This window comes from Dendropsophus ebraccatus, chromosome 8, assembly GCF_027789765.1.
Source record: "Dendropsophus ebraccatus isolate aDenEbr1 chromosome 8, aDenEbr1.pat, whole genome shotgun sequence".
NCBI lineage: Eukaryota > Metazoa > Chordata > Amphibia > Anura > Hylidae > Dendropsophus > Dendropsophus ebraccatus.
Window position 1 is genome coordinate 104,715,283 of NC_091461.1, and position 17,834 is coordinate 104,733,116.

General features: G+C 40.3%; 1 protein-coding gene across 2 annotated transcripts in view; it reads right to left on the bottom strand.

Moving 5' to 3' along the window:
• FYB2 (FYN binding protein 2) overlaps positions 1-17,707 on the bottom strand; it is a 28,304-nt gene extending 10,597 nt beyond the window's left edge. Inside the window, exons 1-14 of one of the 2 annotated variants that reach the window (XM_069979390.1) lie at positions 17,626-17,707; positions 16,590-16,633; positions 15,482-15,507; positions 14,679-14,741; positions 12,852-12,951; positions 12,590-12,749; positions 11,929-12,055; positions 10,837-10,874; positions 9,450-9,510; positions 5,165-5,233; positions 3,424-3,449; positions 2,663-2,726; positions 2,497-2,568; positions 1,023-1,095 (exon numbers count right to left, since the gene is read on the bottom strand). In XM_069979390.1, coding sequence (XP_069835491.1) covers positions 1,023-1,095; positions 2,497-2,568; positions 2,663-2,726; positions 3,424-3,449; positions 5,165-5,233; positions 9,450-9,510; positions 10,837-10,874; positions 11,929-12,055; positions 12,590-12,749; positions 12,852-12,951; positions 14,679-14,741; positions 15,482-15,507; positions 16,590-16,633; positions 17,626-17,692 — 990 coding nt within the window. In that variant the 5' untranslated portion in view covers positions 17,693-17,707. Of the gene's footprint in view, positions 1-1,022; positions 1,096-2,496; positions 2,569-2,662; positions 2,727-3,423; positions 3,450-5,164; positions 5,234-9,449; positions 9,511-10,836; positions 10,875-11,928; positions 12,056-12,589; positions 12,750-12,851; positions 12,955-14,678; positions 14,742-15,481; positions 15,508-16,589; positions 16,634-17,625 lie in introns of both variants that reach the window. The other variant, XM_069979389.1, reaches the window with a different exon arrangement.
• Between the last annotated feature and the right edge of the window lie 127 nt (positions 17,708-17,834).

The window sequence follows — 17,834 nt, forward strand, 5'->3', positions numbered from 1 at the left end:
CACGCTTTGCGGGGTTGGCGGTCGCTGACCGACACGGTGTGGAGTTAGCGTAGGGACCCGTGTGGACCAGAGGACCTGCGCGGTGGTACACGGGGCAATATGGCTTGATCAATTCACATACAGATACTCTGGTGTTGATTTTTAATATAGGCCTAGCGGCATTAGTATCAGCCATAGATGGGATGTGCAGCCGTTCCATTCTCTTCAGTTCGTGTTTCACAACTACTATATTACTGCTCCTATGTACAAGAATATAACTACTATAATACTGCTTCTATATACAAGAATATAATTACTATAATGCTGCTCCTATATACAAGAATATAACTACTATAATACTGCCCCCTATATACAGGAATATAACTACTATAATACTGCTCCCTATACACAAGAATATAGCTACTATAATACTGCTCCTATATACAAGAATATAACTACTATAATGCTGCTCCTATATACAAGAATATAACTACTATAATACTGCCTCCTATATACAAGAATATAACTACTATAATACTGCTCCTATATACAGGACTATAACTACTATAATACTGCTCCCATGTACAAGAATATAACTACTATAATACTGCTCCTATATACAGGAATATAACTACTATAATACTGCCCCTATATACAAGAATATAATTACTATAATACTGCCTCCTATATACAAGAATATAACTAATATAATACTGCCCCCTATATACAAGAATATAACTACTATAATACTGCCCCTATATACAAGAATATAACTACTATAATACTGCCCCTATATACAAGAATATAACTACTATAATACTGTTCCTATATACAAGAATATAACTACTATAATACCACCCTATATACAAGAATATAACTACTATAATACTGCTCCTATATACAAGAATATAACTACTATAATACTTCCCCCTATGTACAAGAATATAACTACTATAATACTGCTCCTATATACAAGAATATAACTACTATAATACTGCCCCTATATACAAGAATATAACTACTATAATAAATATGAAGCTAACCTTAAATTTATCACGGAATGTCTTTTCTTCTTTTGCAAACTTCTTTACTCCTGATGCTGGAGAGAAAAATTTTCTAGAAGGAATTTATTTTATTAGTAAAAAAAAAGCAGGACATATTAAATAATAATACAGAAAGATAAATAGAAGGAAGACAGATAGATAGATAGATAGATAGGAGATAGATGGACAGATAGATAGATAGATAGATAGATAGATAGATAGATAGATAGGAGATAGATAGATAGATAGATAGATAGATAGGAGATAGATAGATAGATAGATAGATAGATAGATAGATAGATAGATAGGAGATAGATAGATAGATAGATAGATAGATAGATAGATAGATAGGAGATAGATAGATAGATAGATAGATAGGAGATAGATAGATAGATAGATAGATAGATAGATAGATAGGAGATAGATAGATAGATCAGCCGTAGATGGGATGTGCAGCCGTTCCTTTCTCTCCATTGAGACTCGTAACTGAGGCTCCACGGACCCCTTTTTTGCATATACAAATTTTGTATGGGACAATCAATGGAGACTCGTAAATGAGTACTCCATTGGAATTTTTCACTGTTCTCAGAGTTCAGTGATTGTTGTGTTTTGTTGGTCTATTTATCATTGCCCCAGTAGCCAGAATCCTGCTCCACACTGACGAGGGGCAAATGCCCCGAAACTGCAGTCTGTGGATGGATGCCTGCCTTGGTAACCCTTGTCTTATGTCGTTATACTCGCCACAGAGTTAGACTTTGACTTATAGGGGCCACCCTGGTGTTTCCCTGTTTAGGTTCCAAAGCTCGCAACAGAGTGAGGACCTGAGGGACTACGTATCAGGGTGGTTTGGTGCTCTCCCCACTAGGAGGCACCCCTTGGCAATGGGCTTCCTTCTCTGGAGAGAGGGATATCTGGCTATTCCCGTGTTTTGAGACTCATAGCTGAGGCTCCACAGACCCCTTTTTTGCATAGATAGATAGATAGATAGGAGATAGATAGATAGATAGATAGATAGATAGATAGATAGGAGATAGATAGATAGATAGATAGATAGATAGATAGGAGATAGATAGGAGATAGATAGATAGGAGATAGATAGATAGATAGATAGGAGATAGATAGATAGATAGGAGATAGATAGATAGATAGTCCACAGAAATCCGCAGCACTCCAACATGTGGTAAGAAAAAATGTATTCCATCAACATAGGTACAAAAATGCCATTTTTGTACCTATGTTGATGGAATAAATTTTTTCTTACCACATGTTGGAGTGCTGCGGATTTCTGTGGACTGTGTTTGGGATCCCTAGCCAAGGGACTTTCTTCGCTGGCACCCACGTCTTTACCTCCGGATGTGCGGCTTTTCTCTGGACTAGATAGATAGATAGATAGATAGATAGATAGATAGGAGATAGATAGATAGATAGATAGATAGATAGATAGATAGATAGATAGATGAGATTGGCTACTGACCTTTCACTTCCTTTCTGTTCTTGTTTCTTGTTGAATAAAAATTTCCATCCTGTAGACTTTAGTTCTTTTTCTCTTAAAGAGAAACCATCAGTGTGTGACCACCTGGAGACTATTTACTGACATACTGTGACAGAATGCATGTAGATATCTATGTGCAGACAGTTACCTCTCTTGCTCATCACTCTGGACATAGATGGGACTCTCCTCACCCTCCTGGGACAATGTTCTATCTGTGGGAGATATGAATACATGTGGATATACTGTATTCTGTAGGGATCGCTGTTCATAGATGTGACCAGCAGGTGGCGCTGGGTTACACTGTGCCATACAAGACTGCACCAGGAAAACAAAGTTTATAAAAAGATGAGAAAGTTTCCACTGTAATCTGTATAGTATTTCTGGATTACTTCTAACATCTAACAATAGTTTGAGCTGTTATCTTCAATGTCAGAGGGTCAGGAAGCTAAGATATTGGCAGCTGTTTGCCTCCTCCTCATATTGTGGGTTGGACAGTATTCTGATACAACTAGTAAAGAAAATCTCAGCTGACAACAATGTCTACTTAATGTCTCCAGTAGCAAATGAACCTGATCCAGAAATCAGCTTCTCATATCTCAGCTTCCTGGAGCACTATGAGCATGAATAGCAGTTATTAGTAGGATTTGTGCTTTGACTATAGCATATAGGGGCAAAGCTGATGGGGGGGCTGCTGGAAGGAGGACCACAAGCACCAGCAACAATACTAAGATATAGAACATCTTCAGGATTAGAATAGGAGACCCTTCTATCCTGAGTGGTAAAGATCAGAATCACACATAGCAATCTGGCGCCATCTTCTGGTCATTGAGGAATTTACACTGTTTATTTAGTATTTTATGCCCAAATAGAGAAATCCTGGCCACAGACTATAGAAGATGTAATACTTACCCAGATTAGGGATCATAGAAGCAGATCTAGAAAAACAAGCTCAAGTAAGTGATTCTGGACTGATAGCGGCGTATACAGTATTAGGCTATGTTCACACTACGTATATTTCCGGCCGTAGTGCGAACCGCAAATATACGCACGTAGTTTTGAGGTTGATGCGTACGCTTGGAAGTATACGATTTCCGGACGCACAGTTCACACTACGTATGAGCCTACGGCCGGATCGTATGTGGCACCGTGAAAAATGAACAAGACCATTGTTTGCGGCCGGAGCTGTTCTAACTCACGGCCGTGGATTTCAATGCGGTCCCGTACGGAGTACTTATTTCAGCCAAATTGAACTTGATTTTTAGATTGAAAATGTTCCGTGTGGTTTATTGGGCTGGGCGAAGATTTCCAAGTAAATGACCTGCCTCAGATCGCTTCGAAACAAGCTAGGGAAGCATAACTGTACTACGGGCGTATGTTCGCGGTTCTCCCGCATGTTCACAATCCGGCCGCATGTCTATTTTTCCCACGGCCGTAGTTTCAGCCGCACATGTCCGGCTGCGTACGAACTACAGCCGGACATATACGTAGTGTGAACATAGCCTTAGGCTATGTTCACACGCTGTATATGTCCGGCCGTTCCGTGACCTGACCGTAGCACGGAGCGGCCAGGCTCAGAAAAGATCATCCCAGCTGGTACTGCAGTACCGGCCGGATGATCTTTAGTGCTGCTGAGTGCTGCGCGCCCGCATCAAAACTCTCCACTGTAGCACAACGTAAGTACCACAGAAATCACAGCCGTTGTAACAACGGCCATGATTAAGGCGTAATTTACGTTCTGCTGAAGGCTGAGGAAATCCTGGCCGGAGTGTATACACATAGTATACACTCCGGCCGTGATCCCTAGCAGCGTCGCGAGAAACTGACATGTCAGTTTTCTGCGGCTGCTATTCAATGAACGCTCCATTGTGTGCAGTGGAGAGTTGGATGATCTTTAGCGCCGCTGATTTCTGATGTGGCAGTGGCGCGTAAGATCATCCGGCCGTGAAGATCTTTTCCAAGACCGGCCGTTCCGTTATTCGGCTGGGTCACGGAACGGCCAGTCTCTTACCAAATGTAAACAATAGCCTTACACAGTTGGCCATAAGTCTTCTTATCTTATCTATGTTCTATTATAACCAGGGTCGTGAGACCATATAAGTGAATGATTAAGTCTCTCCACATCGCATTGTTATTTAGAGGATTTATACGGTAAAGCTAGTAATATGGTGTGGTACAGCACTGGTAGGTGGTCTTCTGTGGCTGCATAGGGATATGACATGGGTTCTTACTGTTACTTTACCACTGTGAGGAATGGTTTGGCGGTATTGTTTGGGCGCGGCATGGTAGTATATTATAGCAACTATATGTCCATATACTTAAGCATTTGCTTCAGAAAAGTTTGGATACTCCTTGGCTGTATTATTTTTGCCACTATGCACTATGAGACAATGTTGGGCAATACACAGTATGATAATATTCTTGACCAATGTATATTATGCTTAGGTACCAGTATGGCTGTATTATTAAGCCGCAGTATGGTAATATTTTTTAACAGATATATATGTCATTGTGCACTGCTATAGCACTATTATTTCAGCACTATTTGGTGGTATTATTGAAACAATACGGTATTATTTTATTGTGCCTAGTCATTGTTATGTCAGCATAATTGGGCGCCATTATACTACATATCACAGTATCACACACTTACCCTGTATCATCTTTTTTAGATTTGTCTTTCTTAAAGAAATGTCCAAATACCTTTCCTTTTCCACCAGAACTAAATAAAGAAAGATTTTTTTTTTTTAATAAGATCAGAAACTATATGAAAATCCTGAATTCAGAACCACAACCCCAATATCATGTAATAACAATGCCCTGGTGTATGTCAGAGCGCCCCCTTCTGTCAACCCCTTAATACTGTTAACTAAGGGGAAGATTGTGCCTATTTCTATGACATTTCAATTCTTTACCAATACCTTTGCTTGCTGTCAGTGAAAACACTGCGGACTGAAGCCCCGTCCTCACATAGTCCCATCCTTCACGCGGCTGTCAGCTGGTTACAATGTATCAGTGTCAGTACTGCCGTGCCCTGGGTTGCTGGATGCAGTTGTTGTGGCAGCTGGTGGGCTCTGGTGTTTGGGGTTGGTTTTGTCACAGAGGCCAGGAGTGGCAATACCCACCTCCGGACACCGGACCTTGGTAGAACAGTAGTGAGGGTGCGGCACAAGTAAGATGACCGAGTCCAGCACTTACACAAGGGTTTATTCTTTACTGTACAAGGACTTCAGTGCAATACACTGATATATATGATCTCTGCATATAGGACCGTCTCTGCCCAAACATATTGGCGACCGCCAGGTTAGGTAGGACAAGTTCTAGGTCTCTGTCTCTAGGTAGAGTTAATTCCTGAAGGTTTTCCCAAGCTAGTCAAGCATTAGTCAGTAGCATACTTTGGCTCTCAGCAACTTTGTTCTACTGGGGATCAGTCCCTCTTCCTTTCCTTTAGGGAGTCACTGTCCTGATGTTTAGAAGAATCCCTGGATCAGAGTTTACGCAGCTCAAGGTTACCCCACTTCTAAGGGTCTATCAGTGCATACTGTAGTCTCTTGTCTTTCTTTAAGAATAATCACAGTTCCCATCAAGGGCTTTTGCCTAGGTCAGGCCCGCTTAGTCACTTCATCAGGAAGCTGTAGCTTTTGTTTGTTTCCTATACTCTGATATTTGGACTGAAGAAGAACCCAGACCAGGAAACTACCTCGCCTTATAGGACTGTGTCACAGGAAGGAAGGGAGAGAGAGAGAGGAGAGAGAGAGGAGAGAGGGGAGTGAGAGAATAAGAGAGAGAGAGAGAGAGAGAGAGAGAGAGAGAGAGAGAGAGGATAGAAGGTCTTCACCTGTGATTGGTCAACACAACAAATAGCTAAACCTTTACATACTGCAGTGGTGCAAGTGAGACACCTAGTGGCTGGAGTGGAGATCACAGTTCCTAGCTCTTGGGGTGACACCTGACAGATACTCACACAAAGGCGGTAAAGAACTTGAACCACATGTACTGGGACACTACAGTACCATAAGCTACATGGAGAAGCTCAGTATCCCTCCTGGAAATCCATATGCATAGCAACCATTGTCAGCTCTGATTAGGCAGTATCACACTGTGTAGGATCACATATATAGAGACCTATACTAGTTATAGAGAGGTATATCCTACAACGACCACCAGACCTGCCTGGGTCTCTATAAATAAATTCCTAAAAAAACGGCTACTGATGTTTAATTAATATGATTATCTTTATTGTCACAAATAATATATATCAATAAAATCACAACATGAAGTAAAAAATCATGCACACAAGAGGTACCGTCTAAGCAAATAATATAACTGGACACCACAATGTGTCACTAAGTATAAAGGTATCCACTACTGTGTGGATCCTGCCAGCAACATGGTAAAGGCTTTGATGCTCTGTATTATACTATTGCTATTGCACTAAACCCAGGTGAAGAAAAAATTGTAAACACAATAATGAGAAAGTTCTCCCATGAAAAACACTAACTGGGACAAATAGACAGTACCTGATGTAATGTGTGCTGCCACCTCCAACGCACGTTTCGCGTACCGCTTGTTCACAGAGGAGTACTGATCCCTAACATCCTATTCCTTATATACCCCAGAGGGAAATGCCGGTCTTTAGACGCCTCCCCTGCTGGTCACATGATCGCACGCTACGGCGCGGCGTCCTGACGTCACACGTGCACCCACGTGAGCGGGTCAAGCCGACGTCATCGGACGCGTTGCCATAGTGCCGAGCATGTTTACAGACAGGGGGGTGGCGTCATCCGGTAAATATAAACAGGGAAAGCGAGCTAAATCCTATCAGCAGAGCATCAAAGCCAAACCAAGGCAGAACACAGACAGCAGTGCCCTACAAAGAACAATGGTAAACCCAACAAAACTGCCCATGTAAAAGGGGTATTCCCGTGCCCATATAATAGCAACTCATACAATATTAATAATTATGTATATCGCTATACAATGTAAATATACAGAACCAGTATGAATCAACAATAAATAAATAAATAGGCAACAATACTATACTGTGTTGAATACTCATACATGGTATGATAATAACAACTATATGTGTTATAATCAAACTATAATTCACAATTCGTACCACTAAATATACATATATAAAAAAATAAATATACATCAATATAAAATAAATCTAAATATAATGAATATACCTATACACCAAAATAAAAGTATATAAAATATAAAATATACATATCATAAGTGTACAAGTGAAAATAATGTGTATAATAGTATCTAAAGTGCATAGTGTATATAAAAATACCATGTCTCATTCTAAAGTGCATAATGTGTACAATAGAGCTAATGCACATAATACAGTGCATAATGTGTAAAAAATATAATAATATATATATATATAAATCATAATCAATATGCAAAATGTCATAGTGATACATAATAGTGTAAAAAAACTAAATCAATATGAAAATATCATGGTGATAATAGATATGATATAATGATAATAGATATGATATTTTCATATTGATTTAGTTTTTTTACACTATTATGTATCACTATGACATTTTGCATATTGATTATGATTTATATATATATATATTATTATATTTTTTACACATTATGCACTGTATTATGTGCATTAGCTCTATTGTACACATTATGCACTTTAGAATGAGACATGGTATTTTTATATACACTATGCACTTTAGATACTATTATACACATTATTTTCACTTGTACACTTATGATATGTATATTTTATATTTTATATACTTTTATTTTGGTGTATAGGTATATTCATTATATTTAGATTTATTTTATATTGATGTATATTTATTTTTTTATATATGTATATTTAGTGGTACGAATTGTGAATTATAGTTTGATTATAACACATATAGTTGTTATTATCATACCATGTATGAGTATTCAACACAGTATAGTATTGTTGCCTATTTATTTATTTATTGTTGATTCATACTGGTTCTGTATATTTACATTGTATAGCGATATACATAATTATTAATATTGTATGAGTTGCTATTATATGGGCACGGGAATACCCCTTTTACATGGGCAGTTTTGTTGGGTTTACCATTGTTCTTTGTAGGGCACTGCTGTCTGTGTTCTGCCTTGGTTTGGCTTTGATGCTCTGCTGATAGGATTTAGCTCGCTTTCCCTGTTTATATTTACCGGATGACGCCACCCCCCTGTCTGTAAACATGCTCGGCACTATGGCAACGCGTCCGATGACGTCGGCTTGACCCGCTCACGTGGGTGCACGTGTGACGTCAAGACGCCGCGCCGTAGCGTGCGATCATGTGACCAGCAGGGGAGGCGTCTAAAGACCGGCATTTCCCTCTGGGGTATATAAGGAATAGGATGTTAGGGATCAGTACTCCTCTGTGAACAAGCGGTACGCGAAACGTGCGTTGGAGGTGGCAGCACACATTACATCAGGTACTGTCTATTTGCCCCAGTTAGTGTTTTTCATGGGAGAACTTTCTCATTATTGTGTTTACAATTTTTTCTTCACCTGGGTTTAGTGCAATAGCAATAGTATAATACAGAGCATCAAAGCCTTTACCATGTTGCTGGCAGGATCCACACAGTAGTGGATACCTTTATACTTAGTGACACATTGTGGTGTCCAGTTATATTATTTGCTTAGACGGTACCTCTTGTGTGCATGATTTTTTACTTCATGTTGTGATTTTATTGATATATATTATTTGTGACAATAAAGATAATCATATTAATTAAACATCAGTAGCCGTTTTTTTAGGAATTTAGTTATAGAGAGGTCACTAACACTCTGCTGTCCATTTAGGTATACATTTCCAGGAGGAGTTACAGAGGAGCAGCATAACACAGTTTTCCAAAAAGAAAGATTTACTAAAAACACATGGTGGAGGCAGAGAGGACGCCTATACAGAAGAGCGCACCTGTTCAGAGCTTGGCTCACGTTGCTGACGTCATCATATTGGTCGTCTGATTTGACAGAAGCTGAAATAAGAAATTGGAGAATGAGATAAAATGTGATAGGGAAATTAGACTGCGGGCTTCAAGGACTGATCTGTGTCCAGTTGAGTTGTCCTGGAATGGGCACTGTCACTTAAAAAAAAAGTTTTTAAATGTCAATACATGCAGAGAAAGTGGGGAGAGAAGCACCCAGCAGAGCACTTCTCTATCTGCTTGTTTAAGTCTGAACACCTTGACCTGTCTTTTGACTTGTTAAAAGTTTTTTGTTTTTTTTTAAGTGACAGGTACACTTTAAGCGGTTATTTCACTCAAACATAACTTTTGATATGTTTCTGCCCATGATAAGACTAACAATTCCTTCTATACTTTTTATCTATTCAGTCTTCTTTCCCCAGTTCTAAGCTGCTGCTTTCTGCTGAAGACACAAAAATCTGTGTGTGAACCTCTCTCTCTCTGTCTCCCCATCCTCCCCCCTCCCTTCTGAGATGGCTGATGTAAACAAGTCCCTGGTAGACTTTATCTGTAACATCTTCTGTAGCTGTAGCTTCTTTGTAATTCTAGGAGGGATAATCACATTGAGTTTATAAGAAACTTTCCCTCACAATAACCCTCCCAGCATTATAAAGAATCTGCAATGTTACAGATAAAGCCTGCCAGGGACTTATTTACATCAGCCGTCTCAGAAGGGAGGGGGAGAAGGGGGAGACAGAGAGAAAAGCTCACACACACATTTTTATATCTTCAGCAGAAAGCGGCAGCATAGAACTGGGGGAAGGAGACTGAATAATTGATAACAAGTATGGAACGAATTATAAGTCTCACCGTGGGCAGAAACATATAAAAAGTTATTTTTGAGTGGAATACCCCTTTAAGTCATAATCCACCATGTTAAGCTGGACACTATGCTACCCATGAAATAAAGAGACAAACAAGTGCAAGTGCTCCAGGGTAGCATTTACATTATGCGGCCAGACAATAGGCAGACTATAGGTTGTTCCACCACTGGGACCCTCAGCGATCATATGTCATCTATGGGAGAATCTGAGATGAAGTGTTCAGTTATCCTGCAGCACCACTACAGGCGGAATGAAGCATTACAACTCGCTTCCTGCACCAGGCCCTCCACCTTGTGTTCCCTCTGACTTATAGACAAGGCTCCTTTATACTGTATATTTTAAATATTTTTAATATACATTTTCTATATATATTTAATATTAATTATTATTATTATTTATTATTATTATTTAATTATTATTATTTAATTATTATTATTATTATATATATATATATATATATATATATATATATATATATATATATATATATATATTTATTTATATTGAGACTTACAGCCATCTGAGCTCCTCGGTGTGTCCGCATTGCCTCCACTGGAAGAGAGAATCGATATCACTACACAGAATCCACTGACCATTGCATCCCTTTTTTCTCACAATCGCTAAAGTGCTTGAACTATACAGAATTATACAGAATCCATTACCACTGCAATGTCATCAATACATTCCATGTTAGGGTGGGTTCACACTGAGGAATTCTCGCGTATAAATTCTGCGGAATTCCGTCACCTGTACGCGCGCACAGCCGCACGCCTCTCCGTCCGTGCCATGAAACCATTCTATGCATGGGCGGATTCCGCATTCTGCCGAAAGAATTGACACATCAATTCTTTCAGCGGATAGCGGAATCAGCCGGCCCATAGAATGGTGTCTATGGAGCCAGCGGAAAGGAGCGCGGCCTGTGCGGAATTCCGCAGAATTTATCCGTGAGAATTCCTCAGTGTGAACCCACCCTTACTCCTTTATCAGACTATGCTAGACAGCAATAAACTACTGCCCCCCTGTGGACACATGATCATGAAATGGTTCATGACTGCAAAAATCCTGGACTCTCTGCACTAAGAGGTTGTCACCATTTTTACGACTTTATAGCAAATCACAGATACGACACAGAACAATGTTTAATAGCTGAGCATTGTGGTTCATCTTATATCTGGTGGATTTGTTATCAAGTAATAAAGATGGCTGCATCCTCTAGGGTTTTAACCAGAAAATAGATGAAGTATTGCTTAAATAGCAATTTCCCACTGTAGTATATAATAGAGAAGTGGTTGTGCTGACTCTGCCCCAGTCTACACAGCAAAGCAGATATGTAAATTACAGAATACAGTATATTGCACAATGTATATATATATATATATATATATATTTATTTTTTTTTTTTTTTTTACATGGGTTTCTATGTAAGACAGATGGTACTCAGTGAAGGTATACAATCGGCAAGTCCCCAAACATATACCCCAAAAATACAACAGCAGGGTCACTATTTTTTTTTATAGCCATTTCAGCCCGGCTGAATACAGTAGTGTCTGCTTTAAGGTTACTTGACGGTGTACATGTTCTTATTATAGTAGAATAATCCATCCACCTGTTATAAGGCCTGGCATCTATGTCTGTGTAGAGATCCTGGCCCACAGGATAATGAAATATGCTTTGGGTACTGAAGGACTGGATGTCACTGCTGACTTGTAGGCTGCCCAGAGGAACAAATCCATCTGTTACAGGGAATAAAATGCAGGGAATCATAATGCTATTTCCTCTATATCGCCTCCAACTTGGTTTATTTTTTAGAAGAAAAAAAATGTATGTCCCATGATGCCTTGCAAAGACATCACATAAGGAGGCGTGTCTAGATCATCAACTTTCACCCACTGTCCATAAAGTTACTTAGGATACTTGGCTTCTGTCTGAATTTCCCCCACTGTGTATACTATGTGTCTGGACTGAGATCCCCTCTAAGAACAGAGGAGGAATCCCATGAGAGAGATTTATCAAACATGGAGTATAGTGAAACTGGCTCAGTTGCCCCTAGCAACCAATCAGATTCCACCTTTCATTCCTCATAGACTCTTTGAAAAATGAATGGTGGAATCTGATTGGTTGCTAGGGGCAACTGAGCCAGTTTCACTTTACACCATGTTTGATAAATTTTCCCTCATAGGTTTACAGTCAGAATTCATGGTCATCCTTATTTTTATATTTCTGAACAGTCAAGATTTACGACCTGCGCTGTCATCTCCATTGCTTACGGTTTCCTTGGGCATCCCTGACGAGCCATTTCCCTGCAGGACAGTCTGTGATCCGGATAACCTCCACTGTGTCCCCCTTCTGTATAGGCAGAGAGTTTTTATCAGGCTTGAAGTCTTCTGTTATAGTTGAAGTGTATAACATCCTCTCCTGACCTGAAATCTAATTCATGGATTATTACAGGATATATTTATAGGCAATCAGTTTCTATACAGAAAAATTACAAAAAACAAACAAACAAAAGAATTGAATGTATTTTCATACCTTGTGTTTTTTTCTAAACGCTTGTTCATTTTTCCCCAATTTCCCCTCCTTGCCTTTAGTGTCCTTAAACTTCAATGAGTCACTTGATGTGTCGAAATCGCTACTGGGTGAATAAGAGATCAAAAGTCACTGGTAAGTATGTAATTGTGCGATAGTTATAGTTCAGCTCTAACACCACAGAATAACAGTAGCTTATCATAAGGATGAATTCTTAGTAAAGGGAGTGTCCCCCTTTAATTATTTATGTGTTGATAAATATCTATTTTGATTGGAGCTTCCCTGACACACAGCTCCAAATCTCCAGAAAAGATACAGTTTAAAGTGACTCTGTACCCACAATCTGCCCCCTCCTAACCACTTGTACCTTCGGATAGCTGCTTTTAATCCAAGATCTGTCCTGGGGTCCGTTCGGCAGGTGATGCAATTATTGTCCTAAGAAATAACTTTTTAACTAGCAGCCCTGTGTCAAACTGCTGTGGCCTAGAGTATCTGTGCCCTAACCTTGCATCACCCCTCTGTCCCTCCTCCCCACCCACCTCATCATTAGGAATGCCACTGGCAGGATTTTTCCTATTCCTCTGCAGTGAACACTGCACAGGTGCCTTAAGGATCCCGCCCATGTGCCGTGTTCTCACAGCTGATGAATTGGAAAATACCTGCCTGGAGCATTCCTAATGATAAGGAGGGCGGGGAGGAGGGACAGAGAGGTTGTGCCGGTCTAAAGCACAGACACTCTAGGCCATGCCAGTTCGACACAGAGCTGCAAGTTTAAAAGTTATTTTTTAGGACAATAACTGCATCACCTGCCGAACGGACCCCAGTACAGATCTTGGATTAAAGCTATAAGAAGGTACAAGTGGTTTGGGGTGGGCAAATTGTGGGCACAGAGTCACTTTAAGAACAGCATGCTGACTGTTTGCAGTCTCTTAGTGTATACTGATTCCGTGTACTGAAGCTCATAGTTAAAAGGCAGCAACACTGACAGAGCGGAAGCCATTGACTCCCTCCCCGTCAGTCACTCTTGTGGCCGCAGGCAGTGTTTTATCTGCGGTTATAAGAGGCCGCTCTTGCCATGGTGTCAGACTATGATAATCCTTTGGGACACATAGTACTATATAGGTGTTGTTTATATACTACTGGGGCAGCACACAGCGGTCTATACTAAATTGGGGCTTCATACAGGGGCCTCATACTAATTGGAGCCTGCACAGAGGGGCCTGATGCTATATGGAGACTGCAGAGAGGGGCCTAATACTATATGGCGACTGTACAGAGGAGTCTGATACTATATGGGAACTGCACAGAGGGGCCTGATACTATATGGGAACTGCACAGAGGGGCCTGATACTATATGGGGACTACACCGAGGGGCTTATATTATATAGGGATCATAATATTTTGCGGGGGCACAGAGCATACCTAATTGAGGCACAGAGGGGTGTAACTACTATATAGGGGACCTAACTACTCTATGTGCTGTAGTCTAAAATGTTTCTCTGCCAGATTCTGGAGAGAGGATTCACAGCCAGGGGAAGACTTCAAGGTGGTCTGTGCTGGATTGAAAGAAAAAGAAAAAGTGAAAGACTCTGATCAGAGAAGACACTCCCTGTGAGTCACTGAATGTAACTGCACTCTGTTATATCGTCTGTAGTGGTAGTGATAGGGCTCAATACTGTCTAGGGGCACTTTCAGGGCGTTATACTGTGTGTGGAGCATGATTCTGATAATGCTGCATTCAGGTGGACTGGGGGGCAGGTGCCAAAATCTACCCTACAGCCAGCCCTGTTCATATATATAAGGAGCAAATGGTGTATCAAGTCCTCTTACCTGTAATATCCTTCAGAGACGGGAGAGTTATTGCCAGGATAGGCACTCATAGTGCTGGAATAACTGAGAGAAACACAGGTTTTATTAATACTAAGGTTGGCAAACTTCAACCCTGGGCTCTCTAGCTGCTAAAAAACTAGAAATCCCAGCATGCAGAGTAGTTTTGCAACAGCTGAAAAATAACAATTTAAAGAACTGCAAAAAAAAGGATATGTAGTCGTAGTCAGCGTGCTTACATGAAACATCTAACACTCTAAAATATATATATATATTTTTTAAAAGAAACATTTTCTGCAGTGCAGTAAAATACTTTACCTGACATACAGTAACAGTAACATTCCTGTATAGGTCCCTGATTATGAAATATTCAGAATTGTTGCAGAAAACTATACAAAAACTACTACGAACAAAAACTTTAGGATGCAAAAGCAAACATTAATGTTATCACAAGATGAACCGCTACATTATTCTTGGTTCTTTCTGTTTGGTGATCAACTGATCGCTGCAGTTATCTGGCTCCTGACTCAAACATTAGAACAAGTGGAAGATTTTTTTATTGTTTGTGACATGAGAGTAAAGGATTCTTCCTAACACAAGACTTCAAGGGGGTTGTCGTAGATTAGAAAAAAATGTCACAAAAATGTCAGTAAAGAACTCTTCCATCACAAACAGTAAAGAACTCTTTCATCACACGCAGTAAAGAACTCTTTCGTCACAAACAGTAAATAAAAAAAATAAAAAATCATTATGGATGCATAGTGGAAAACCCTAAAAAGTATGTAATAAAATTCCCAGAATCCTACCTGACGTCATTGTTGCTGTCAGAGACCTTTGTGAGAAAACAGAGAAAAAAAAAATGTTTACAAAACCAACACAGATCTGCAGAATGTGGACAGACATGTTTTTATAACGCTAGAGGGAGAAGTCCACACATTCTAGATGGGACATTCAACTTGTATTTGACTCAAGGACTACTTAACCAGAATTAGTAGACGATTCCAGAAACAGCACCACACCTCTCCACTGGTTGCGTATGGTATTGCAGCTCAACACTTATTTACTTCAGTGGAGCTGAGCTGCAATACCACATACAACCTGGTGTGGTGCTGTTTCAGAAATGGGTCATGTTTTCTAATCCTGTTTTAATGAAGAGGACTTAAAGGGGTATTCCAACCAAACATAACTTTTTCTGCCCATGGTGAGACTAACGATTTCTTCCATACTTGTTGTTATCTGTTCAGTCTCCTTCCCCCAGCCCTTAGCTACTGCTTTCTGCTGAAAAACACAAAAATCTGTGTGTAAGCCTTTCTCTCTGTCTCCCTCTCCTCCACTATCTCTTCTGAGACTGCTGGTGTAAATAAGTCCCTGGCAGGCTTTATCTGCAACATTGTAGCTTCTTAGTAATGCTGGGAGGATTAGTCACAGTGAGCTCATTAGCAATTTGACCTCATAATAACCTCCCAGCATCACAAAGAAGCTACAATGTTGCAGATAAAGCCTGCCAGGGACTTGTTTACATCAGCCATCTCAGAAGGGATGGGGGAGAGGTAGACAGAGATAAAAGTTCATAGACAGATTTTTGTGTCTTCAGCAGAAAGCAGCAACTCAGAACTGGGGGAAGGAACAGAAACTCAGAGCTGGAGGAAGGAGACTGAATAGATAATAACAAGTATGGAAGGAATTGTTAGTCTCACCATGGGCAGCAACATATGAAAAGTTATTTTTGAGCAGAATACCCCCTTAAAGGTGTGTGCTTTGGTTTAGTACCTGTGCAACTACTTTACAAGTCACTTCTTGTGTATTGAGACCAGGGCAGGGGAACCATGTTTTATGATACATTATATTGCATTACAGTATACAATACCCCTCACCTGCCCCAGCCCGTCAGCCTCTACCTATGAGTCACCTTACCTCATAGGTGCATTCTCCTGGGGTCTCTGCGCTGCTCACAGAGTCTGGATCAGGAAGATCAAAAAGTTATTAGTTAAAGTAGATAGGAAACAAGGCAACAGGTCCATCGCATTATAGGATTAATACAATAGGTGTCATTGTGGGGTCTACAGCAATAGGGTCCAAGGTTCTCACCTCAGCATTAACAATACACTATTATATCTCCCTATTCCCGCAGAAACTCCTCATTATCTCACAACTACTACTAAGGTGCAGCAGAAGTCATGTGACCAATATCAAAGCCTAAAAAAACTTTACTGTGATTACAAAGTATACTATAGCGCCACTCTACCAGTAATCAGTAGGAATACTATGCATCTTCCCTTACCCTCGGGAGGCAAGCTGTATTTAATGTGCTGTACAGAGTGCCATTCGCCTGCCCCAGTAAAGAAGGGGTTAAGTCACTTAACCCCTTTCTTGCTGGGGCAGACACAGTGCTTCGGGGAGAGAGAGGAGAGAGAGGAGAGAGAGAGAGAGAGAGAGAGAGAGAGAGAAGACTAGATGGACCCAGTGGTCTTTTTCTGCTGACAATCTTCTATGTTTCTATGAAAAGTAGCCATGTTTTTGTAGCGCTGGATAACCCCTTTAAGAAGACTCAGAACTGGGGTTGAGCGAACCTGAACTGCATATCCTTCCCAGAATTTTCAGTGGGGCATGAATGTCCTGTAAGTCTCCATACACCTGCATGGTGCTCTCCATAAGGAGAAAGATTACCGCCTCAATCGGTGGAAAATCCCTCTAAGCGCATTGTCTCACTTCTTTCATGCGCTCAGTAGGTATACAGGTACAGTTACATTACATTGTATTGTAAGAAGAACCAGCAGTAGTTTTTTTTTTTAACCATGGGCCCTGTAGAGCATAGTCAGCCTTTTCCAGCTGTATACCGTTACATCACCGTCATAATAGTTAATAGGCAATGATGCATTGTCAGTGCAGCAATAACAAAGCCTGACCCCAATACATTGTGTGATCACATGATGCAAGCTGCTAAACCTACTGGTTTCATAGACATTGGGATTGTACTGGGAATCTCGGAACTTCACAACATCCTGGTAAAGTGCCATCTCGTTCTCCTGGTTCTGGCTGAAATGGAAAACATTTCTTACAAAGACATAAAAACCAAGCAGCCTCGGAGACAGCAAGACTTCAAGTGAAAATGAGAAGAGCAGAAGGACAAGTTCATAGGAATCTCAAAGGGTTTGTCTA